Source organism: Herpailurus yagouaroundi, unplaced genomic scaffold (genome assembly GCF_014898765.1).
Source record: "Herpailurus yagouaroundi ecotype Mexico unplaced genomic scaffold, PumYag 186, whole genome shotgun sequence".
NCBI lineage: Eukaryota > Metazoa > Chordata > Mammalia > Carnivora > Felidae > Herpailurus > Herpailurus yagouaroundi.
Window position 1 is genome coordinate 12,260,393 of NW_024412417.1, and position 26,551 is coordinate 12,286,943.

Genomic DNA, 26,551 nt, shown 5'->3' on the forward strand with positions numbered 1-26,551 from the left:
AGGTGAAAAGCCTTCAAAGCTTCATCATGCAAAAGACACTGTCGTAACCATGGTTTTTATTTGGATTCATTTATTTGCTCCTAAAGAGCTGGTGTTGAGATTCAGATCGTCAGATGTGCAACTTAGAAAGCGAACTCTGGCAGAAGTATGTGTAGAGAACGGAACGGAGATTAAAACTAGACCATTCTCAAAAGTGTATTTAAACTGCCAGGGTCTTTTTTTTTATGCAGGTTGACCGGGGGTCCTGGCCCCCATCTTCTAAACCCATCCCCCAGAGGTAGAACCCCCAAATACTGATTTTCCACAAGTACTTTAGGTGACAAGAGTCTAAGGCATGAAGTCACCATCAGCAACTTAACAAAGTTACCCTCACTTTGTCACTGCTGTTGCTGTTTTACACCATATAAATGAGGGTTTAAGCTAATTATCTTTCCAGCTTAGACACCTTACTAGTCATAAACTGGCATCATCTCAAAAAACGTTCGTCATTTAATGACAGACATACGTTGGCTCAAGAATTCACATGGAAACGTAAAAACACATCAGGGATATTCTTCTGGCTCTTTCTCGTAAAACTAGGATACCCTTGAACTTAACAGCATGGGTTAAGAGGTTCACGGAAGAGGTTCTTCTGCCAATCCCAGCTTATCACCTATTTGCGCAAGCCAATTACAAAGAAATAAAATAGCATAACACCACTGTGCATTGTTTAAGGAATTTTTATTAAAGCAAGAATTTTATAATCCAAATTACGTTTCCTTGCTCAGTTATCAATTCTGTTATTTAAAACAGAAGTGACATTCTGAGCTATTCCACAGTAAAGAATTACAAAATTAAAGAAAGGAATGCTTTAAATTTTTGTACTTTGCTGAAAATTCTTTTTCCCAGGGTCTATAAAACATTAATTTGTTTTTATATTTTACTATTTTTTTGTGTTTTTTTTTTTTTGTTGTTGTTTTTAAATCAATAAGTAATCTAGGACTAGCATTATGTTTGCTAGACCTGGCATTTGCTCGGTACATAAGGTTCAAAGTTTCCTTTCCTTTTTTTTATTTATTTTCTATTTTGCAATGTTTTTTTTCCATAATGTTTAAGTTTTTCGATGTTTAGATATTTTTCTTCGGTGAAGCACGAGTTTCTTTTCGTGGTCCCTGATCAATCTGTGAATGCAGGGAAAAAAAAATTATGATCATCAGACTTGCCAAGCTAGTATTTAATGATTCCAGTTGCTAAAATAAAAGTAAACAATCCTTATAAAGTGATAATAGCTGCTAGTTATTGCGATTATATTCCAGTATGCAAATGTACCAAATGTAGCGCTGTGCAAATTTCAAGTACACAGCATGCTAATGGCAAATACCAGCAACAAAAGAAGATAACCAATACTGGTACCTGTCAACAGCAAATTGAAAGCCCATGGCCAACTTCAGTGTGCAGCCTGTTTCTGTAAAGTCTTATTGGAACACAGCTGCAACTATCTGTTTACATCAGGTCTAGGAGCTCTTTCACATTAACACTGTAACAGAGTAACTGCAACAGACAACACGGCCCACAAGGCCTAAAATATTTCCTTTCTGGTCCTTTACAGGAAAACGGCCTGTCAATCTCCGGTCTGGGCTACACAGCTACATCACCCTGTTTCTTAAAGTAAAGAAGGGCACTAGTAGAGGCCGGGGGCAACTGTCCTTGCTGCAACTCAAGAAAAGGTGTAAGCTATGAAAAGTCCTCTGCGAGTAAGTACACAGAAAGCCCGCCCAGCCCATTCAATCAGTAGTTCAAATACACAATGTCTGACAGTGTTTGAAAAAATTCAAGTCAATACCAGGCTAACAAGTAAACTAAAATCTCCTTTAGTTTCTACTTCTACTTCTCTTTAAAAAGTCAGCAATAGGTTTGGAATACTGGTAAAAACAAATTTTTGCGACGTTTCAAAACCTACTCAAACTGGTAAGAGAGAAGGAAATCAGTATGAAACTCCCCAGGGAGTAATGCTCACTTTAAACAGTTGGAACACCAGTGGCACTGTTAACTGCTTTCTGGGCAGCCTCTTTCGCTTGGTGGGCTTGTAGTACGGCTACAGCTTCATCAACCTAAAGAACAAATTGGCTCTGTGAAGGAGTCACTGGAAGAAGTTCCAATGCACAACATGGAAATGTCCAAAGGCAAACCAAACTCTTCCTCAGAGGAAAGTGGAAGGAACTGCTTTCCAGAACACATTTCAACTGTATCCGTATCCTGTGGGGTTACAATCCACCACCGCCCTGGAATCATGAACCCTCTTGCGCTTCTCACGCTCTCCTCACCAAAACTCCCCCAAAGTTGAGAAACATTGGCAAACATGTCTTTCTTCACTAAGAAAACAGCACAGCCAAGAGAGCATGGATGCTGGATGTGAAACCAAGCTCTGCCACGGACTAGCTGTGTGAACAAAGGGCAGTTTCCAAACTGTTTCCCCACGTACAGTAAAAATGGGGATGACGGAACCACAGGTGGTTGTCAGGATTTACATTTGTAATAAAACTTAGAACTATGCGTGGCTTGTACAAAGCACTTATTATTAATGTTCAAGTTTCTATAAAAAGCCCTAGAATACACTGTATAAGAAGCTGCTAGATAAATGATGAATTTAAATTACTTTAGAACGGAGAGACTCTGGAGACTCAAGCATATGAAGAAGTTCTGAATTATCAATCTCCAACAACATGCCAGTGATTTTACCAGCAAGAGTAGGGTGCATGGCTTGAATTAGAGGAAAGAGCCGCTCACCTAGGAACAAAAACATAAATTCCTTTCATCAGAAGAATAAAGCCATCCGCCAATATTAAAACTGGGTTGAAGAACCCTACTTTTGGATGCAGCAAATAAATGCTAACCCCAAATCCACCATTTTGATACTGTTATCAAACAGATCAAGCTCTACCCCAAGGCAATTAAGTTGTTAAATGTGTGCTCAGTTTTTTTTCCATTTAGTTCAAATTCCCTGTTCCCAAAATGTCATGGGATCCATGGCAAGTAGCACCCTATTATCCTATTCATCAAAAGCAAAATACTTAATTAAAAGCCTGGAAAGCTATCAAGAAGTTTGGTAGACACACCAAGTCAAACCAATCCCACCACCTTCACTGCCATTTTTAGGTGCAAAGCAGGGCTCGGAGTATCTCTCTCCTCTTTTCTGGCCAGTCTTTCTGTCACTGACTAAGTGGGACAAAGGCACTTACCCAACATTTGCTTTTGCTCTTGAGGAGGGGCAGATGCCAACATGGAAGCAGTCAAAGGCTCCTGACCTTGTACATGGACAGCAGGCTAGAAAAACAGGAAAATTCCGAACTTTAAAGTACAGAAGTGATGGCACATAAAAACACTGATCACCAGAAACTCCCAAAATGATGAAGACTGCATTCTAAACATGAATAGGAGAGGCTGAGTGAATCAGCAATACAGCCCAAGTATTATAACCACACAGGATACTTCCTTCTCTCCCTGGAATATTCTTTTGAGCTCTGTTTCTGTTACACTCAATGACAGTTGACAATTTTTGTCTCAGGGTCGCAAAAAGGGGGTGAGCCAAATCTCACAGACCAATCTTTATTTCGCCTTTTCTCCCTTAGGACTATGCCTAACAAAGCTCTCAAACCACACAAGCGGGTCAGGATAAGGGATGCTGAATGCTTGTCTAACTCCCACAGTATAGGGCAAATAAGACGTTTTTTCACACGGCCAATTAACGGGACACCAATTAACAAGACATTCTGGACACCTCAACCTCTCATGATCCAGCTGTCATATTTCTTGAACTGCAACCAAGGCCCGTCCTCTCGGGAAGAACTCGAAGACCCACCTGCTGCATGGTAACTTGCGGCTGTGCATTCAGATGCTGCTGTGGATTGCGGACCCCGGCGGCGTACTTATACTGTGGAACGGTGCGGACCGCAGGAGTGGCTGCAGCGGCAGCAGCTGCAGGACGTGGACCCATCGTCTGTGTTGACGTGTTAGCTAAAAAATGAACATGCGGGTCTGCACTTTGACCGTGCTTTCAAAGCGGAAATCCATTTTTACAGGAAGTGTTCCGACTTACCAACACGCTGTGTGGACATGACTCGTGGAACCTGTGAAGAAGCTGGTCTCATAGTACTAAATGGTGGTCTAGGAGCGGCTGGGCGGATAGCACCGGGCATATTTTGGAATGCTGCATTTGAAGATACAGACACACGTTAACTGGGAAAAAACTCACCGAAAGCATTAAAAAACTCACGCTTTTTTAGAGTTGAGGTTTGAACAAAAGGATAAAAATGACTAAACAGAGCTACCATGTTTTAAAACTTAGTCTCTCACCTGCCACTTGCCCGGAGAATTGAGTCCATAAAAAAATTCATTCGTGTAAGAATAAGTACTTATTACTACCTGAACACGATACACAAACCTGGTTCCAAGTGCTCCTGCGATGCAGCCCTGGTCCACAGGGCAAGGCTCAAAATGCCAGGACGCTGATCCTCGCACATTGGAACAAGGTCTTTTAAAATTACTGCCTAACCAAATGTGAAATTAAGAGTTGGATCCATTCCCAAACTTGTCATAAAGGAAAATCAAATCAGCACAGAATTTACTGCCTCCGTAAGACAGGAAGGGGGAGGCATTTTAGGATTTTGCTTAAAAAAACAAGAAACAAAAAACGCTAGGATCCCCAAAATGAACACCCATAACCCTAAATTATGAAAAAAGTCAACATACCATTGAAACAGAACAGCTTATTTGTCTCACATTTTTAGTCCAAACAATTCACAACCATACTTAAAAACAAAAGGCTTACGATGAGGTCTGGCACCCTGAGCAGTCCAGCGAGGACTTGGTCTGAGTTGAGCAATCTGGCTAGGAGGGTAGTACGCAGCACGGTTCTGAGTCTGCAGAAAGCAAACACACGCGTCCGGTAAAGAAGCGAGCAAGTGACGCAGCGAGCTCGACACTCTATAATAAACAGTCAGCAAGTCCTTACGCTCTAAGCATTTTTTTTCAAACGTAATCGTAATTCACATGCCTTTATTTAGGGCAAAGACACTAAACGTGACCAAATATGAAAACCTGCATTAGGTTTTTGTTCTCTTCTGAAACTTACCTGTGGGATAGCTGCCATGAAGTAACCTGAAGGAGGTGCTGGCTGGTAGGGGTTGATTACAGGATTGGGCACAGCTCGGACACTTGCCATTCTCTGCATATACTGGTTAGTGAGGTGAGCCTGGCGCTCTTCTTTGCGCTGAGCTAAAGCTACATACAATGGCTTGGTGGCCACAATTCTACCATTCATTTCTGTAACTGCTTTTGTGGCTTCTTCTGGGGAGGAGAAACATACAAAACCAAACCCTTTGCTGCGACCACCCTCCATCATGACCTATTAGAAGACAAAAAGATTTAAGAAAAAGTTAATTCAAGGATAGAACACGACGCTAAGAAAAAAGCATTATTACTATCTTGTCAATTACAGCTACTGACTCAAGTGAACACTGTTAATGCTTTGTTTTCTACAATGTTTCCTTAATACCTAAATATTCAGGGCAAGCTACACACGTGGCACACCTCAGCCAAACAAAACAGGAAATAAAGAGGTGGAGGTAGGACAGCAAATGCGGTAGGATTTTAGATAGTCAATTAAGTATTAGACACCTTAAATATTAACGTTTAAATATCTGAGTAATACATTCAGGGCCTGCTAAATTTAACTCTAGCATCATTAACATTTGACTCAGCAATTCAAGTGGACAACATGCTTTACTATTCTTTGGGTGGGGTGGAGAAGCAGCTGAATCTTAGAAATAGCCACAATTCACAATTTCAAATAAAAATTTCACATTCAAGACCAAAAGGGCCACAAATATTGGCTAGAAGGAAGCTTCCAAACACTGCAAAGATCATTTAAAGGAGCAACGAGGAGACGCAAAGAACTCCTCCTTAGCCCAGCAATAAACACGTTCTACAACTACATTGAGCAGTATGGGGTACCGTAGGAACACAGTCCAAGGATCTCACACGTAAAGGGAATAAAAGCAAAACGCCAAGAAACAAACAAAAAAACTGAGCTCATGGCTGCTAGAAGCAGAGAGGTGGGGGTAGAGGAAATGAAACGAAGAGGTTTTAAAAAGTATAAACTCCCAGCTATAAAATAAGTCCGGGGGATGCAATTAATGTACAGCATGGGGGACTATAGTCAATAGTTCTATGTTACCCATTTGAAAGTTCCTGAGAGTAGATCTCAAAAGTTCTCATCATGAGAGGAAAAAGAATTATGTATAGTGACAAATATTAACTAGATTTATTATGACCGTTTCACAACATACACAAACATGGTCATTATGTTGTATACTTAATATATGTCAATTCTACCTAAAACAAGATCCTGAAACCTACCCATGCAATTATGGGAATTTAGTGTGTTAAGGTTAACATTTTAAAATAATGAAAAAATGGACCTTGCGTTATTCAATACATGGTACATTGAGAGAAATGAGAAGAGTTAAGTCACAACTCTTAATTCATGTCACACTGAAAAATCAAATTGCCAGATTCTGAACATAAAATGTAAACTATAGGGAAAACCAGATGACAAAAAACCCAAGGTCCTAAGTGAAAGACTGGAGAGAATATTTGCACTATAAAACAAAATTGACATAAAATTCTCTCTAAATCAAAAGACAACCAATCTAAGTTTTTGACACTCCTCCTATATCCCAAAATACAGATGCACAGAACTTTACACACGGAGGAATTCTTAGATCACTGACATCAGAAAAAAAACACCTGGAGCAGAGGTTCTTAAAATCCCGGAATTTAGATTAAAACCACATATTACATATTGCTGTAATTCTTAATTTCTGAGTTCAAGTACATCAATCTTTACTGCTTGGGGGCTTGAAACTGGACTCCCCAGAATGAAGTGTTAATGAATACATATTTCCCCTGTAACAATTATAGTTTCCTGATAAATTGCTTTTAAAAAGATATTTAGAGACTGAGAAGGCGTGTGTGCAGAGGAAGGGAGAGAGAGTCCTAGGCAGGCTCCGTGCTGTCAGTGTGGAGCGTGGTGAGTGGGCTCAACCCCGTGAACCATGAAATCACAACCTGAGCAGAAATCAAGACTCAGGCGCTTAACCGACTGAGCCACAAAGGTCCCGGTGCCCCTAAACTGCCTTCTTTAACCAGGAAAATAACGAGTTGAACAGAGTATATAGAACTACATGTATTAATTATGTGAGGATCAATCATGAACTATGGTCAACAAATGTAGCCTTCCCCAGGAAGCATTCAGAACTCACCACCTGCAAAAAATAAACCATCAAGGCTACATCTACTTCAAATTTGAATATATTTTTGAAGCAATGAGACAGAAACCTGATTTCCAGAAAAATGAAAGCCTGTTTTTTTTTTTGGAAGAAAAAAACCCCCTATTTGACTATTCATTTACAAAGTAAGACAAAAATTCCAGTAGGTGTATTAATGTGAAATTTATACATACATATCCACATGCATGGATTTTCCCTAAATGGTAAAAAAGTATCCCTATGCTTTACCTTTGCACTAGTGATTGTACCAAAAGGAGAAAACTCTTTCCGGAGACGTTCATCATCAATACCATCATCAAGATTTTTCACATAAAGGTTAACACCCTAAAAAAAAGAAAAGAGAACTGAAGGAAAAGAAAAAAGAAAACCACAGTGGTACTGAAGCACACTTCCTAGTATTTTATCCCACGTTTCTTCTCCCTTCCCCCCTCTCAAACCCTCCAGTTACCTGGCAGTAACTGACATGAACGTAAACTAGGTTTGCTCATCCCTGTCTTATTTTGCTTGTCAATTAAAAATGAACCTGGTATCTGGTGATCCTATCTTGCTTCATCTGTTCAAATTTGCGCTTAAGTTCCGTCTGCCGTTCCACTTTTTTCTGAGCTCGACCAACGTAAATTTGTTTTCCATTGAGCTCCTTCCCGTTCATCTCATCCACAGCCTTACAGAAATCACAAAAACTTTAATTACTAACTTGCGACGGAGAAAGAAGTTGTTTAACAATACGGAAAATGTCAGGTTATGAAAGCTAAAGGTGGATCTGTCACAAAAACTAAGTTTTGTTTGGGGAAATATCAGTTCCCAATTTATACCCTCAAAACGAATCAAATACAAGTAACTGAAAACAATACATGTAAAATAGCCACCAGAACGCATGTAAATTTCAGCAGCAGAGCAAGGAAATGTGTCATCTCCCTTCTTACTACAAAATACGGGAAACCCACACTGTCTTTAGTTAGTATATTTGAGTCTTACTTTCTGTGCATCTTCATGCCTTTCGAAGCTTACAAATCCAAAACCTTTGGATTTTCCACTTTCATCAGTCATTACTTTCACACTTAAGGCAGGTCCTAAAAAAAGTTTTTAGATGATTCAAAGGTATTTCACACATTTATACATTTCAAATTTCAACACACAAAAACAAAGCCATGAAAAAAATAAAAATTAAAAAAAAAAGTCTCTTCAAAGACCTTTTATTTGTACTAAGAAGCTAAGTACTCTATTCCCTGAAACACTCATTCCTCCTTCCATTTAAGGAGGTTATGTTTTAGGCAATTGTAAATGAGAGAGATTTTATTTTGTACAAAACAGATTTGCTTTTTTTTTTTTAAGCCAACAACTGGTTTTTCTCAACCCTTGGCCCACTTGACTTTCAACTGGGAGTGGAGGGAATACAGGAACCTTTGGAAAGATAGAAATCACTTGGGAGAAGGTGGCACATTTTTGATGACACATGGCCCCCGTCCGCCCAAGTGAAAGACACTTAACTGAGGTGGGTGTTATCTCAGCCTGGGAGATGGGGCCAAAAAAAGGTTTAAAATCACCTCTGATTACAGAGAATATGGAACAGCTACGGGCACAGGTAGATTGTTTCCTTTAAGGTACCTCTGGTCCTAATGCTGTACTTCCAATCTCTGCTTTGAGAAATAGCCAAGAAAATTATTTGACAAATTTACGTATTGGTGGTCACCTCACACTAATTTGGCATAACTGGTTAATAATATCCAACTTAAGAAACAGCTTCTAATTAAAAAAGACAGATGAAACATACAAAACCATTCACTAAAGAGAATTTAAAGATGCAAGACACAATTTACCTTTGTGCAAAAGGACAAGTTTTTTGCTCAAAGGAGCAGTGGGTTCAATGTGGTATGCTAGATCGGCAATAAAAAATTACATTTCCTAATTCTGTATCATTTGAGGTGCTCAAAAAAAAAAGCCACCTATTTAATAAGTTCAACAAATGATAAGGAAAAGCAAATCACCTGCAAAAGCATTCAATTTAAAGTCCATCCTCTGATCAGTCACACAACTATCTAAAGTGAGGCTGGTTACACTTCGTTGACTTAAAATTTAATGAAGTTAATTTTGAAATGCAAGGAACAAATAGTTTAAGATCCCATGGATTCAGAAGGCCATCCCAAGGAGATATCACGGGAAAATCAGGATCTCTGGCTTTGTCTTTGAATGTCATGGTTTCAAATTGCTCAAACACGAGGCTTTTAAGACTGGCCAAATACCCTAAAGCTGGCCAGCTTTCCTGTCCCCTAACTAAGGACTGCATTCTGACCTAAGTTGGCTGTGTCGTGTGCATGCCTCTGATGAGATGGGATCTGTACGTGCATAAATCCAGCACAACTTCTTACTGTAGCATAACCTTTTAAACTGTTCCAATTATGCAGTCACACCTTACTGTGCTAATAACAACACTATTAACCTTTATTTATATATACTACTTTGTAGTATAATGGACTATCAGTAGTTTGATCCACATAATGACAGTTATTTTTAAGTACCATATTAAGTTTCATTTCATTTACTTTAGTATAAAGTATTAGCCAAAACTAATGTTGAGCAATTACTCAGAACTTTGAGTGTAAAAATTTAATTCAGACACATTACCAAACTTGCCAAAGAGATCCTTAAGGCGCTCATCATCCATATCTTCTCCAAAATTCTTGATGTAAACATTGGTGAACTCTTTTGCCCTAGCTCCGAGTTCTGCTTCTCGTTCTTTACGAGACTTAAATCGTCCAACAAATCTAATAAAATATGTAAGGACTATAAAATTAGGTTCTATTTTATTAAGTTCAGATTAATTAAGCCTGATGGTTGATTTTGTAATTGTTACTGATAATTTCAGAATCTCTAATAAAGAGCACACGATAAAACAAGAAGTGCCTTAAGTGAAAAAAAAATGGAAGCATAAAAGAACAAACCTCTTAACTACAATAAAAAAGGAAGCATTTTTCTTCATACACACTCCTCTCCCTTCCTTCTAGCTAACCCAGGGTTAAAGAGATCATGCCTAGCAATATAAAGGAGTGGGGGGTAACACATGCACCACACCAAGGAAAAGACCTAAAACCTTTCGTCAATGCTATTTCCAAGTGGCCCCTGCGCATTTTTTGTAATCTCCTAAAATGGAAAATTTATACTTCTGAATTTTGTACTCTTAACACCTAACACCTTCGCAAATTTTCTTTGCAGCATTATCGACTGAATGTTTTAAAATTTTAGTTTTCCCTAAAAGTAGGGCATGTCCTTAAAGAATATTGTAATAGACACCGAAGTAAAAAGCCATCTCCCATTAATACCACCCAAATCATGACTGACTTAGTCCCTAAGTCCTTTTGTTTAAATGGACATACCTGTGACTTTGTTCCTTAACCTTCCCCACCCCACTCATTCGGCAGTGCTTCTCCCTGCTATCAGTTTTACAAACACTCCCAACAGGAGCATAATACTCCACTGCGGACATCACAACTTTCTGCTTTTGTAAATAATGCTGGAACTTAATGAGCCTTACTGTTATTTCTTAGGATAGATTTGCAGCAATCGCAGTAGTTCAAAAAGCCTATAAGTGACCTTAAGTTTACATACACAAACGGTTTTCCAAAAGGATTACTTCACACTCAAAAGAGCAATAAATTATTGAATCTAGACCCCCACCGATGCTGGACATTCTTCTTCCCACCCCCCCCCCAAGCATGTGGACAAACTGTAAGATTTTTATCTTCCAATACTAATGATGCTAAATAAATATTTCTCTCATTTAAAGATGTTCTACTTCAAAAATAAATAATGATGCACTACTTCTAAGAATTAGCCTTTGTAAATTGTTCATATCGAGCAACTGCTGGTTTCTTAGACTTATATGGGTTCTTTACACCTTACAAAGTCTTTCCTTAATCATGCAGGGACACAAAATTCAAATAGGTAACACCATGTGCATCACGTGCATGATCCCTTCATGTACAGACTGACCATACCACTTGACGAGGTGACCACATTTTAAGAGTGATGCAGTTTAAGGTGTTCTAAGAACAACCAGACCCAATATGCATGCTATCACTGCAGTTTACACAGCAATGTGAACTCAGATCATTTACAGTATGGCCTTACAGTTGAATTTGCCTGGATAATTAAACAAAATCGACTGGCGTTGAAGATAAAAAATTTAAGATGTAATTTCTTTGGGCTCACAAAATCTGCAATTTTAACCTGCAGCAAAAATAGTCTCAGAGGTTTTATCAGTGCCATTGTATAAAAAGTTAGCAACTTTTAAAAAGTTTATTTTCAGGAATGATTAGTTATGAAGATTTCTGGTTTAATTCCACTTTATCTTTAGATGGGTGTGGGGGGGGTCACAAGGTTAAAAAAAACAAACCAAAAAGCCCCCCAAAACCCAAACCTTTAAACTTCATCAATACATTGTAGTAGTAAGGCCAAGTAAAGAGCCAACTTAAGCTCTGAATTTAGACCACTGGGTTTGTATCCCAGCTCATCTGTCAAACCAGGAGGTTAACACAGGCAAATTATTTCAGCCTCAGTTTCCTCAAATGTAAAATGGGTCAATGATCACCTCAGGAATTATGATTAAGTTTCTGTTTGGATTCCTAGTTTTTTCACTATGCACTTATTCTGAAAAAGTTTCTTATCTCAGTGTACCTATCTTCATTTTCTTTTTGGCTTGAATGCTGACCAATCACATTAATTCACCGTTATTTGTATGTTACAACAAATCAGAAAAGACAATTACAAAACCTACCAAGATGTGGTTTATTAACTTTCACTCCAGCTCTAGCTCTTTAAGAACACAAATATACTAACTTGTAAGATGAACTGAACTATTAAAAACAGATTTGAAATATGATTAACTATTTATACTTACACTTTGCGATCATTTAGAAGCATCCCATTCATTTTTTCAATAGCTCTTTCAGCTGCTTCCTGTGTCTCAAAATGTACAAATCCATAACCTTTGGAACCATTTTCATCACAAACCACCTAGGGAAAAACGGACACCAATTTTTCATTACTTGCTATTGATTTAGCATTTTTTCCCCCAGTGTTCAGAGAGAACTTGTCAGCCTCCTAGCCTGGGTTATTTGGGAAATAAAGCTACCTATGTAGTATGGTTGCTCTTTTAAGGAATAAACTATGAGAAGCTAAAACACTGTAAATGTTTACCTGTCAGTTTGGCTTACCTTACATGAAAGGATGTTACCAAAAGCAGAAAATGTATCATACAGTGCTTTATTATCAATGGATTTGTCCAAATTTTTAATGAATATGTTGCCCACTCCACTTTTGCGAAGTGATGGATCACGCTGAGACCACATGATGCGTACTGGCTTGCCCTTTATAACATCAAAATTCATGGTGTCCAAAGCACGCTCCGCTGCAGGAAAGACATGTTCAGAGTGAATATTACTTCGAAACATTTTCAGGCTACTAAAAATTATATAAATCATTGTGGGGGGGGGGGCAGTGCCTCTACTTCTTTAAACTTCAAGATGGCTAGACCTTACCTCACACTGGTCTAGATTTAAATTGTATAAGGCAAAAAAAAGAATTATCAGAAATTTCCCATCTCCCATGTTACTAGATGACCTATCACTAATAAGGGATTTCTGAAACAATTTTTAACTGTCATAATTTAAAATCACCTTTTTGTTCCTACTCAATATAAAACCACGATACCTCCGCATACAATCTACTTAATAAGCAATATAAAAGATATTAGGCAATTATAAATTATCCAGACTCAACAGTTTTTAGATTTTCAAGCATTTCAATGCCTTCCCTTATTGTCAAAATCAATCTTTTCGTTGCTTACCACAGCCAATATTATATAAAAATTAGTCCATCAAAAAAAAAAAAAATTCCTGGATGGGGGGTAGGTGTGATTTCAGGAAATCATGGCCCAACCTCCTATTGGCATATTAAAAAAAAAAAAAAAGGCGACATCCATTCAGATCCAGATTTGAATCCATCTTTCAAAAACTAATCCAATGTTGGGCATACTTAGCTCTATACTGAATACAGAATTTTTGGAATACCAGGTCTACAATATTCACAATTCACTAACACTTTGACACATAAAACCAATTCTTTCTTTAGTCACCAATTTATTAATCATTTAATCCATTATTCCTAGATAGTGCTAGAATATTTCAAAATCTACCCTATGATCTCAGGGTCTTTGAAGGACTGAATTATGTCCACCTCTACCATGAAGCATTTATCGAGACTTTCCATGGAAAAATGTATTCTAAGTAAAAAAAAAAAATTAATCCTAAAAGAAAAAACATAGCCCATCTGAAGTCCTGAAACACCAGTTTCTACAAATTCCATGCCAATGTAACTGTAAAATTATTGAGAGGACAAATTTTCCGGCCACTTCTTTTTATAAATGAAAGCTCCAGTTTCTAGAAGATAGTGACAATCAGCTGTCAGCTCATTATCAATTGACCACACCTACTCAGCTCCCCTAGTTTTTTAGCTGACTTTGCTTGAGCGTCTTTCGAATGAGTCACCTCTTCCTGTCAAATTGGAAACTGGTCACTTTTGGAAGCTATTCTACAAGTTCATCAGTGTTGCAGTAAATAGGAAAAGAAAGAGAAAACCACTGGAATAACTGGAAAGATGGTAATCTGTACTGAAACCAAGTAAATGGAAGATGAAAAAATGCTATTTTCTTTTGAGCAGTTACGGTACTGGTCTATGGAATAGACTGAGAATACAGGCAGTGTACTGTAACCATGGTAACCTGAAGTTGAACTTTTCAAATCACAAGAAATTCTAAAAAGTGGGGTTTTTTGTTTTAAAATTGTTAAACTGAGACCAAGTAACAGCCATTTCCAAAACTTACATTTTATGGTCTTTAGGGTTTGTTCAAGTTTTCTCTATGGACTCTAAATTGTGATTACCTGCCCCAAAGTTATTTCCCCTAATTTTTATCTTTCATTCAGTGGCAAACCTTGTCCAGGGTCGGGAAGAATTGTTATGGAGGGGTATTTGGAGCTCCTGCTTACAGAGCCAAAGGGCAGGAAAGCTACAGTGCAGTTTTACAACTTCTGGCTCTGGGTCACTCCATAATATGCCTACCTCAAATCTCGCTATTACCTTCACTTGGTAAACAGCTGATCATTAAGTAACTTCAGTTCTGAGTGAATAAAATAAAAATTTAAAAGCCAACTCCCTGTAATTTGTATTACTTAACATGTATCCAAGCAGCTTGGGGAAAAAAAAAACAAATTGGGCCATAAAGTCAACTGAAGCTGACTTTTAGAAGTCAACTTTTAGAAGTCATACATCCAGATATGAAAGAAAATCCTGGTAACTCATCACCACGCCACATTATCTTATCGGTCTGCCAAAATGTTTCTGTGAATGGTTTAACTTCAAAATAAAAATACAAGGTTAGCCACATTTCTCTCCATGAATTTCAATCTTATTCTCATCTGTTACTTTGTGCAATTTCCCATAATGTACGGATATTCTGGACCACTTTAAAAAACAAACCTTTACTACCTGAATGCTACTAAGTATAATGGTCCAGTCCACACTACACTTGTAAGTAAACAGTTCACAGCCAAAATTGGTGAATACGTTTTAAGGAAAACCTCTCAAAAGCACAGGAAGAAAAAAAACATTCTGAACAAATTACCAGTATTATGAAACCAATTTGGATAAAACATTCAAAATGACCCACACTGCTTGAGCAAACAGTTGATTTCAAAAGGGCCATACTCCGCAACCTCTGCTTCTACCATTCTGCTGTTCGTATTAGAGTGAGAAATGCTTGAACTCGGGGAAACCCCCAAACGCGTGTCTCATCTGGTAATTTACATCTCTAGAGCCACCGGTCACTGACAAGTGACTAAGAACGGATTCAGAAACCCAAGGACCACCACATCACCAAATTAACTTTATTCTAAGGCCCTGTGGCTCCCCCAGGCGATTGGGCCAGTAGCAGAAACAGGCCTCGGGCCTGTGAGGTTACAGGGTTCAACACGTGGTATTTTTCGAGCACCGAATCGCACTTCCTGCGGGTCCTGGGGCGCCGGCAAGAGCCCGGGTGGTGGGAGCGCCTTCACCTATTACCGGAGAAGGGGACTCGACTCCCGACGCCCCAGAATCCCGCAGCTACTGGCGGGAGCGCGGTGGAAGAACCCAATCTCACCCAACCTCCCGGCGCGTCATCACCCTAAAGTTTGAGAGCGGCTGAGGCCGAGAAAATGGTCGCAAAGGAGGAAGTGGCCAGGCGTGCGGCTGCCGGCAGCGCGGGTCCCCGCGGGCACCGGGAGCGGGGGTCCCGGCGCCCGAGCGTCTCCCCGCCGGCCGTGGGGGGCTGACATGCCCTCCCGCCCCCCTCCCCCGGGCCCGTCGGCCTAGCCAGCCCGCCGCCGCCTGCGCCTCATGGCCGCCCGCCCGCCCGCCGGGCCCGGCTCTCACCGTCCGCCGGCTGCTGGAAGTTCACATACGCGTAGCCCAAGGAGCGGCGGGTGATCATGTCCCTGCAGACCCGGATGGAGAGGATGGGCCCGGCCGGGCTGAACTTCTCGTAGAGCATCGCCTCGGTCACGTCGGGGTGTAGGTCCCCCACGTAGAGCGAGGCCATGGGGTAGCTGGGGGCGCTGGGGTTCATCTCGGCACGGCTGCCCGCAGGGCCACAGGCCGCGACCTTTCCGTGAGAGGAGGAGAGCGAGTGCTGGGGCCGGGGGCCGGAGCCGGGGGGAGGGGAGCGGGGGCAAGCGCAGAGGGACAAAAATCAACCGGAATCGAAAACTACTCAACGGCCGCAGAACGGGGTCGATCGGCTGCCGCTGGCTGCTGGCTGCCGGCTGAGGAGCGAGGGTGGCGGTGTCGGGTCCAGGCAGCGGGAAGGCCTCGGTCTCTTGGTTCCTTCTTGGAGCTGCTGCGGGGCCGCGGGCGGGCGGGCGGGTCGGTCTCGGCTGCTTCACCGGGTTATTTTATAAAAGAGGAAGAAAAAAAAATAAAAGTCTCCGGCGGGGGAGACGCGGATTTTTTGTTAATTTTTTTTGGGTTTTTTAAAAGATTTTTTTAGATTTTTTTTGGGTTTTTTTAATAATAAATGTGTGTTCCGAGCCCGGAGCACACACTCCGCACTCTCAGCACTAACCGCCGGGGAGAAGGGGAAGCACCGCCTCCTGCACCCTCTACTTATACCCCCCGCCGCACTCGCCCCGCCCCCGCGCGTCTGACGCCAGGGCCCTACGCGAGCGTCAGCGCCGGAGGAGGAGGAGAAAAGGAGGCGAGGGGGAGGAGGGAAAAGAAAACAGGAGGAGGAAAGAGCAGAGAGGAAGGGAGAGGTGGCGGCGGCGGCTGCTGCGGGTGTGGGGGTGGGGCTGGGGCGGAGGGGCGGGGCTTCTGCGCACGCGCCGCGACCGAGGGGCGGGGCCTGTGCTGCGTAGGGTTCGCGGGGGAGGGGAGGGCTGGCTCGCGAGCGGCTCTCAGAGGAGTCGGGTTGGGACGGCCTCTCTTTCCACACACCCCGCCCCCACCTCCACCCCGGAGAAGCGTTAACCCGTCACTGCGGCGGTGGGCGGTGCGCGGGGCTTCCGGGTTCCTAGGCGCTAACCACCCCCCACGTGCACGGCCGTCAGGGCCTTTCCCGCCGTGGCCCGCCCTGTTCCGCTCGCCCCCGCCGCGGAGGGACGCCGGGCGCAGGTGGGCCGGCGTGGTCCCTTCCAGACCCAGCTTCTGAAACGTGCGTGAAGGGAGCCGGGGCTGGCTCCCCTTTCTCCTACCCGGACCGCACTACGAGTCCCAGCGGGCAGCGCCGCCACGCGCGTCGGCCGCGGAAGCGGTGCCTGCTGGGAGCTGGAGTCCCCAACGGCCGAGGCGCTCGCCGACTCCAACTGGCCGCGGGTCCTGGCCGCCCGCTCGGGGACCCCCAACCGTCCTGGCGCTGGATCCCGGTCGCCGCCCCGCGGTGCTTCCAGTAGAGGCGGCGGGGGGGGGGGGGGGGGCGGGGAGGGGTCTTTGGGCTTCTCGTCCCCTGGTTTCCGAGTCCTGGACTCACCTCGGTCTCCACCGGACGCTGCCGTTAGTCAAAGTGGCTTTAATCTGGGAAAACTGTTTCGGTGTCTTTGTCCGCTTCCCTTTTTAAAGAATCGTGATCACTATTAACTTGAGTTGCTGGGTTGGAGTCATTGATTCGTGCTATTTCTAGTTGAAATTTCTTTGGGGTAGAATACAGGACTCAAGAAAAATTAATGTTTTTCCGTAAAGTAGGAGTCTCACATTCGTACATAGCACAGACCCTCAAGCAGGCAACATTAGGAATAGTTTCAACGCAGTATTGCAAATGTTTAAAACAATTTTATACATTAGTTTTGGACTTTAATAGAAATGCCGAATTTAATAAATTGATGGCCATAAAAAAATACCAGTTTATAGGAATGACATTAGGTCAACATTCAAATTCCCACTTTAAAGTAGTAACGTACTTTACAGTTTTTAAAGCACTTGCATAAACATCCTATCATTTGTTCCCTACAGCAATCTTGTGTGGGTGGTGGAGCACGTAGTAATAATTTTATTTTACTGTTAAGGGAACAATCTCAAGTTAAATGATTGCCCAATTTATTCTTTAATTCAATAAACTCTAATGCATGCCAGATACATTGCCAGGTGTGGACTGGGTGCTTTATTTTCATTCAATTAAAATTTAAACCAGCAGAATCCCACATGAGTGGTATTTTGCCCCTATCTTGGTAGGAAGATAATATTTTTGAAAAACACGCTGCCTCATGTGCCTTATTAGGCAAAAGAGCAAAACTCTGGATTGTGCGTTAGGGAGACACATCTATTACCATTCAATCTATTAGAACTCTGGTTAAATCAATCCATCAATATATTTATTGAACGCCTACTGAGTGGAGAGTACTGTATCTGTAAATAAGGAAGATACATGACAGATAAAGACAAATTCCTGTCCTCAAGAAGCTTATGAAGAGCTCTCCAGTAATTGTAAATATCAGTGTTAAAATCAGTACAATAAACATCCAATCCCAGCATTTTGTCTGCCTGTGACAATTCTCTATTAGATTCTAAATTTGTTTTTTTTTAATGAGAGTGGAAATTCCATTATTGTGCTTTGAAAGAAAACATAACTTCATTTTAATATTTCTATTAAATTATTAAAACAGATAATAGAAAACGGATAAAAGAAGTGTACTCAATAAAGGAGGGTGAAGGGAGGTCACCTCCAAAAACTTGGAAATTGGTCTACAGCAAGAATTAAAACTACCCAAAACCATATACAATTATTAAGATTATCTGGGGGCTTTTACATATATTTCTGGTAAAGGAAGATGAGGGTACAGCATGGTGGACCTCAACTAAAAGATGATTGTAAATAACAAGGATGAAAAAAAAGGTCTGCTTAGAGTAGAAAATTTTTTCAGAGAGCAAGAGTTTGACAAGAGTGAAGTTTGTACTTCAGTCATTGGAAAGAGCTCACTCTCAGGTTTCACTAGAACCTGGATTAAATCTCAAAAGATGGGCCCTTGAGTGGCTAAATTGGTTAAGTGGGTAAGCGTCCGACTCTTGGTTTTGGCTCAGGTCATGATCTTGTGGTTTGTGAGAGTGAGCCCCGTCATGGGCTCTACACTGATAGCGTGGAACCTGCTTGGGATTCTCTCTCCCCCCTTCGCTCTGCTCCTCCCTCTCCGCTCCTCACATGCGCTCTCTCTTAAATAACTCTCAAAAGACTTCTCTGTTACAAAGCCATTTTGAATAAGCAACTTACTAATTGATAAGTCCAATTAACAGTTGAGCCTCCAGGGCACCTTGACACAGGAAATGGATCCCCTACATGGTAGACAAAAGTATTGTAATCACTGGAAGAATATATCAATTCTTTGTGGATTAATAAGCACTTTGGGAAGGAAGCTGGTCAGTCAGGACTTCTGTGCAGCTGTCGTTCGTGACAACCAGTGGATGTCGTCCTATTTTAGGGAGGTAGAGTTGAGTGTTTGCCAGGGAGATTACAAGCAAAGTCCACCCCTGAGGGGAGGGAACGACTAGAATCGAGAGAGGGAGTCAGATCCTATTTCAAGAGGAAACAGGAGTGGGATCTGGAATTGGAACCAAGAACCTGTTCCATTGATCCACCGATCACCTATTTCTCTTTATTTCCAACGAGCTCCTCTCTCTCAGATTAGAAACCCGTCTTTCTGATCAAAAAATCAAACTAGGGGCACCTGGGTGGCTCAGTTGGTGAGCATCCAACTTCGGCTCAGGTCATGATCTCGTGGTCTGTGAGTTCGAGCCCCCCGCGTCAGGCTCTGTGCTGACAGCTCTGAGCCTGGAGCCTGCTTCACATTCTGTGTCTCCCTCTCTCTCTGCCCCTCCCCCACTCATGCTCCATCTCTCTCTCTCTCTCTTTCTCTCTCTCAAAAATAAACATAAAAAATTTTTTTAAATCAAACTTTCCCTTAATGACATATTCCTCTCTAAGAAGGCAAGCTTCCTATTTCCACGTCTTGTTTCTCCTTAATTCATCAACCAACTGTGATAGGTCTCTCACCTCGATGTCCACACTCACTCAATCTGCCCTGCCAACGATCCCTCCTCTCTTTGGCAAATCCAGTGGATTCTCTTGAGGTCCATTTGCTCGACATTTGTAGGATCTGACCCTGTTTGGCTGCTTCTCTTTTTTGAAACCTACTCTCTTGGCTTCTGAGCCACAACTCTCCTGGTTCTGTCCAGCTCTCAGACTATCCCTCATCTCAGCCCCCTTCCCTGACCACGAGATTGGGCTGGGTACCCTTCCTTTGGGCTTTAGCCTGACCACCTCTCTGCCACTACATTTACCCTCTTATATTAAGAGAGTCTATTTATGAGCTATCTCCCCAGGTAGTGGTAAACTCCAAAGTAAGTTGTAAGGTCTAAAAGACGGCCAATGTCCTATTTATGTAGATTCCTACCAGGGAGCGTGAAGCCAGGCACGTTGGAGGTGACTATTTTTTTATATTCTAACTTCAGGGACAAGACCAGATGGGCTTGTGGACGGAGCACATAGGGGTGAATAGGGAGATCTCAACCTGAAGTCCACATGGGATGGGCACCTAGGGCTTGTTCCACTCCAGATCTTTTGGCCTGCTGTACCACTTTCAAACGCCATAGGCTACTGAAGGGAGTATTTCCTAACATACTGGCTGAGCTTAAAGGTAGTAGACTTTGAGTATCCAGAGTCAAGCAAGCAGGGACAATGACTGCTGGGGGAAAGAACTTTCTGGACCTCCGAAGCTGAGGACATTATACAGCATGACTGACTTTTCACGGTACGATCACTTCTGTTAGAGGAAGTCAAGGCTACGAATAAAAGGCAGAAAACAGGATATTTGTCAATTGCCTTCGACTTTTTGATTCGCTACTCTTTTTTCTCTCCCATCATTTCTTTTTGGTCTTAAAAAAATGTGCTGTGTTTATCTGGCTTGCCTGTGTATATCTAATTTTAGATTGCAAGCTGTGGGGCAGAATAATGTCTTTATATGTGCAGCATCTCACTGTGGATGCCTGAGAATGTCTAATGACATCAACATCATTCAATTAACCTATAAAAATAAAATAAAATGTAAAGTACTCCAGAGAACTTGTTCACTGGAACTTCACCAGAGATTTATAAATGATTTTCAGCCATATCCAGATATATTCAGAATATATCTAGAATAATTTATACTATTTCATGTAATGTATGACAAATAAAAGTTGACTGACCTTATAAGACCTTTAGGTATCACCGTGAGATTTCGTTGGGATGAATAATAATGAAATATAGCAGCCCTCTCCCACCGGAAGAGAGAAACTTTCTGTAGATCCTTGAAATAGAACAATATTAAATCATGTCCATAACAATACCCAAGTATAGAATGTTTAAGAAGATTAGCTATCTGCTTCCTTGGTTTGCTCGGTTGGTGAGGAACACAACACCTACTCAAATTTGTAAATGGTCATGCCCATGGTGAGAATTCCTACGACCAGGGTCCTGTTCAGATTTTGTCTTTTCTTCCACACGCATGACATATTTTCCTCACATCAAGAACAAAGAAAAAGATTTATAAAAGCCTTTGAAATTGTCTCTAACATTGTGTGTCCAATGATGTAACATGACATGACATTTGTTGTGAGGAAATGGCTGCCAAGAAAGGAGATCCCGAAACAGGACCATAAGGGTCATAAACACAGCCTCATAAACACAAACAATATTGGGAGAGAAAAACAATTAATGGCTTTGTTGTAGAGAAACGCAGAGAAGCCTCAGAATATTTAGGTTTCCTTACAAAGTGCTCTTCAACGGCATTGCCACCTGTGTCAGGCCAGTGTTCTTGTTACAGTGCTAACGACAGGCTTCGTACTGCAACAGCAAAGCCACTACCTACCCAGCAGGATTATGATGAGACCTGAGTAAGATATTATTTATAAGTCTAAATTACATAATGTATAGGGCTGCCATTTTTGAGCAACTCCTATTTCTATAAATATAACTTTTCAAAGTGTTTACTTGTTTTGAGAGAGAGAGAGAGAGAGAGAGAGAGAAATCACGAGTGGGGGAGGAGTAGAGAGCGAGGGACATCAGGCTCCATGCTGACAGCATGGCTCATTGTAGGGCTTGATCTCGCAACCCAGAGATCGTGACCTGAGCCTAAATCAAGAGTCTGATACTTAACTGACTGAGCCACCCAGGCACTCCTGTAAGTATAGCTATTAAACAGAGACAGACACATGTAGACCTACAAAAGATACAACGGTCACTGTCCTAAACTAATGTAGAGAACAGAAAAATGCAATGGCTACATTGAGACCATGATAAGTATTAGACGAGCAACCAAAAAATCCTAAATTAAGTCAATTGCCTCTCTAGGTTGTGGATTAAGTGGGGAGGGTCAATGTGAGAACTTTGAATGGCTTACATTCTAGGACAATGGTTCCTAAGGTCCAAATAGCCTAATTACATAAGTTCAAGTATAAACTATGAGACAAATACATTTCAGGAAAATAGAGAAATTATGTTAATACTAAGCACTAATATTTACTGAGGATTTACATGCCCCCTCACAATAACCCTATCAGGTATGAAGCTGCAATACTGCCAATGAGGAAATCAAGGCTTAAAGAACAACTTTGATTCAAACACAGGCAGTGGGATTTAAGAAGGCCAGCACAGGGGCCGCCTGGGTGGCTCAGTCAGTTAAGTGTCCGACTTTGGCTCAGGTCATGATCTCATGGTCTGTGAGTTCGAACCCCGCGTCGGGCTCTGTGCTGACAGCTCGGAGCCTTGATTCTGTGTCTCCTTCTCTCTCTCTGCCCCTCCCCACTTGTGCTCTCTCAGAAATAACTAAATGTAAAAAAAAAAATTAAAAAAAAAATTAAAAAAAAAAAAAAAAAGAAAGAGGAGAGACAAAGGAAGATCAATTAAGATATTCTTGGAAGTGTTCTGGATTAATCTTCCTGGAAGTGAAGTCAAAGAAAACACATTCTTACTGTCTAACAAAAAGAAGCACACCAGTTTATTCAGGAAGGCAAACTTTTTTACTGTAGCAAACCTGAAAAAAAGCTTTATTGTATAACTCTTTATATAAAAGCCATCAAATTATAGAATTCATGCATTCATTCCTTCATTCACTACAAACCAAATATTTGTTTAGGCCTATAGCAGGTGTTATTTAAAGTACTGCATATAACATATTAAAACCAGTAAAGTCTCTGCCTTCACAGAGCTTACTTTCTAGAAAATTGGGCAACTGTCTTAGTGACTTTACAAAACTGCGGGAACAATTTTCATGTGGATGTTTTTCTTTTGTCAACTCTTAATAATGGCTAATTACAATCCGGCAAAGTTATTTCTGTTGAGAGCCAAATTTGACATAAAGCTTACCAAATCTCTAGAAACTGAGGGTCAGGTAGCCTTGAGGCAACATAGTTCTTATATCAATAGGCTTTTTAAGAAGGTAGATTGAAGTCACTTTCAAACTGAGGTCTCTGGTCAGTGACTAAAGGACAAGTACTCTGGATTGGTGATTAAAAAGGTATATATATATATTTACATATATGAACTTTACTCATTCAGTATATATTTACTGAGTGATATGTTAAGAACCTTGAAACACTGCAGGTATAGAAATGGGCAAGAAAAGAGGCTCCTGGGTGGCTCAGTCGGTTCAGTGTCTGACTCCTGACCTCAGCTCAGATCTTAATCTCAGCTCAGGTCTTGATCTTGGGGTCATGAATTCAAGCCCTGCATTGGGCTCTACTTTGGGCAAGGAGTCTACTGAAAGAAAGAGAGAAAGAAATAGAGAAAGAAAGAAAGAAAGAAGAAAGAAAGAAAGAAAGAAAGAAGAAAGAAAGAAAGAAAGGTGGGAGGGAAGGAAGGAAGAAGAAAGAAAGAAAAATGGCAAGACAATCTCTGCGTTAAAGAATATGTGATGACTTTAATATCATTGACTTCATCTGTGTGTGGGGATATATTTTTAACCTTAGTGAATGGATTGTGAGTTTCTCTAGAAAACTTGACTATTTGAACTTTCTTAGAGATTTATAAATAACTTCAAGGTACTGTTCTCTAGGATATACCTAGAATAACTTATATCTCACTATATAAGACAAATCAGAGTTCATGAGGCTTTTAAGTCTAATATTAAGAGGCCTATTTGTTGTGACTAATGAGAGACCAAAGCAACCTCCAATTGAACAAGTATACTTTCTGGAGACCTCTATAATTGTCAAGTATTACATGAAAGATGCAGATAGTCTAATGGGGGTGACAGACATGATTGCCAACAATTACAATGCAACATGATACATGGTATATAGTCGTCGGCTGAGCATAGGGTATTCTGGATACACAGGCAGGTGCATTGAATTCAACTTTGGGTGCTTGGGGCTAGAGGTGAAAGGAGCAATCAGGCTGGGTTTCCCTAATTTAATATCAGCCACCATTTATCAAGCCCATTTACTCAACACACGGCTCAAGGGAAGAACAAAGTGAAGCCCAGAGGACACAGCTAAACCCAGGTCCAGGCCTACAAGAGATGCACTTGGTGATGGTGACAGTTTCTCGGGGGTAGGCCCTGATAGCCCTGTGGCAGCTCTCCCGAGTCATAAGTCACCTACCTGTCAGATTAAATGAAGAAACCCAACTCTGGTTTTGTATTGTTAATTATTAGGCATATAGGTTATTAGGTTATTATTAATTATTAGGCATATCCTATAACTGTGGTTCACTGGTTTATTTTGCTTCTTTAAGGATATCAATCAGGTATGAACAACTCCTTTCTAGAAGAAAATATACTTGAGCTAAATGATGGTGGGTAACTGCTCATGTCCTTACAAGTGTACTTTGAATGATTGTAGTTAAAGAATCATGAGTGTAATCACCTGTCCAATGTGTCTCTGACTGGGAAACCTGTAGTTGTAGAGTCTGGATTTTAAGCCTTTTTTAAAAATCTAACTTTATTTTAGAGAGAGAGTGAGAGAGCAAGTAGGGGAGAGGGCCAGAGGGAGAGAGAGAGAGAGAGAGAGAGAGAGAAAGAAACTCAAGTAGGATCCATGCTCAGTGCTTAGCACAACACAGGGCTTGATCCCACGAACCTGGGATCATGACCTGAGCAGAAATCAAGAGTCCGACGCTCAGCGGACGGAGCCACCCAATCACCCCATGCCTACTTTTATTTATCTTTTTTATTTACATTGATTTATTTTTGAGAGGCAGAATGAGATAGAACATGAGTGGAGGAGGGGCAGAGAGAGGAGACACAGAATCTGAAGCAGGCTCCAGGCTCCGAGCAGGCATTCAGCACAGAGCCCGATGCAGGGCTCGAACCCATGAACCGTGCGCGAGATCATGACCTGAGCCGAACTCAGACACTCCACGGACTGAGCCACCCAGGCGCCTCACCCCAAGCCTACTTTTAATCAGTTAGAATTACTTTAGGTTTACCAGGGGATACCATTTCCTTTTCACTAATAGTTTTGGAACACTGTCCATTCCTTTCCATACAAAAACTAATTTTTAAAAGATCAGATGAAGATAGCCTATCTGCCATTTAACTATTGATAAACTCATTTGCATTTCAAAGCAAAATCCTCAGGAAGAAAACTTAAGAAGCTGGAAGCCACTCTATCCCAGAACTCAGAAGGGTTAGTTGTCTGCCTGTCTGTGGGTGCAGACAAGAGGACAGAACCAAAAATTCCTACGTATCATCTGAGCATGCGGAATGAAGTCTCGCTGAGTGGCAAACTAATTGATCTGGATAGTGATTGACCTGGATTAGTGAGATGCATTCGAAGAGAAAAGCAGAGAAAAAATTGAATGTTGTGTGGTAGTTTCACTGTTAGTGCTAATATTTATATTACTATTCGATCCTTTTATCATCAGGCAAAAGAAATGACTGATTATGCTAACTGTGTCAAGAATCCAACATTTTTATTTACAGTGATAATTGTTCATTGAATTGTAAAAAAGGGAAATATAATTTGAATGAAGATTTTAAAAAATTGAAATAGGCATATTGGAATGTGAGAACTCAGTTGGAAATATTAATATAAACTAATAACATATCATAAAATAGGTCCTTTCTAGCTCTGTTCAGTGAAATGGGCAAGGAATAATATTACTCCCCCACATGAGCCTGAGGATATACACTTCTAATGCCGACAGTTTTGGGTCTGATATTATTTTTCAATTGAAGGAAACACAATATGTCTCAGAAAAATGGCTGATTCGCGTCTGGGTCTGGGAAGATACAGGTAAGTCTTGGAATATTTTATTGGGGCGGAAAGCAATATCTGTGCTTGAAAAAAAGCAATGGTGCCCCACAGAAGAACACAGAGGCTGATTTAAAGGACCACTCACTGGCTTTATTCTGTCAATTTGAGTATAAAAAGCAAAATGATAACGGTGGTTAGTTCAAATGTGTTAATTTGTGAAAAGCTGGGTTCATAATGACAGCACAAATGATAAAAGTTGACAAATTGTACTAAAGAAGTTGAACATAATTGAATCTCATTACTCAGCCTTACCGTGTTAGCACTATTGACTCATTTATTGAATCAGTGCAGAATATCGAATTCAGTAAGTTATCAACTATGTTAGTTTTACTTAATCTAACCCGCTTACTTAATCTAGTCTGCTATACTAGTGCAGACTGATTTTTTGTAATGACAAAATTATATACCAACCTGCC

At 41.1% G+C, this 26,551-nt stretch overlaps 1 protein-coding gene across 2 annotated transcripts; it reads right to left on the reverse strand.

The window, feature by feature from the left end:
* Nucleotides 1–703: 703 nt before the first annotated feature.
* PABPC1 (poly(A) binding protein cytoplasmic 1) lies at nt 704–16,499 on the reverse strand. 2 transcript variants are annotated; one of them, XM_040494131.1, is made up of 16 exons: nt 16,134–16,499; nt 15,792–16,020; nt 12,539–12,732; nt 12,223–12,338; nt 9,951–10,090; nt 8,304–8,398; nt 7,852–7,989; nt 7,557–7,652; nt 5,111–5,383; nt 4,808–4,898; nt 4,076–4,186; nt 3,839–3,993; nt 3,219–3,303; nt 2,636–2,766; nt 1,997–2,090; nt 704–1,160 (listed from the first exon to the last, which is right to left on the reverse strand). In XM_040494131.1, exons 2-15 carry the CDS (start codon nt 15,982–15,984, stop codon nt 1,998–2,000), a joined length of 1,911 nt encoding a protein of 636 aa, XP_040350065.1. In that variant the 5' UTR covers nt 15,985–16,020; nt 16,134–16,499; the 3' UTR covers nt 704–1,160; nt 1,997. The 2 variants fall into 2 exon arrangements, with proteins under 2 accessions (XP_040350065.1, XP_040350064.1); XM_040494130.1 differs by having other exon boundaries at nt 15,792–16,499.
* Nucleotides 16,500–26,551: the final 10,052 nt, after the last annotated feature.

Excerpts from the sequence above, each read along its gene's own strand:
- PABPC1 (XM_040494131.1), bottom strand. The coding sequence starts at position 15,984 with ATGAACCCCAGCGCCCCCAGCTACCCCATGGCCTCGCTCTACGTGGGG. Across the intron at positions 8,399-9,950 it reads GGATCTCTTTGGCAAGTTTG|GACCTGCCTTAAGTGTGAAA; the intron begins GTAATGTGTCTG and ends AACTTTTTTTAG. Across the intron at positions 2,767-3,218 it reads AGAGCAAAAGCAAATGTTGG|GTGAGCGGCTCTTTCCTCTA; the intron begins GTAAGTGCCTTT and ends TTTTGTTCCTAG.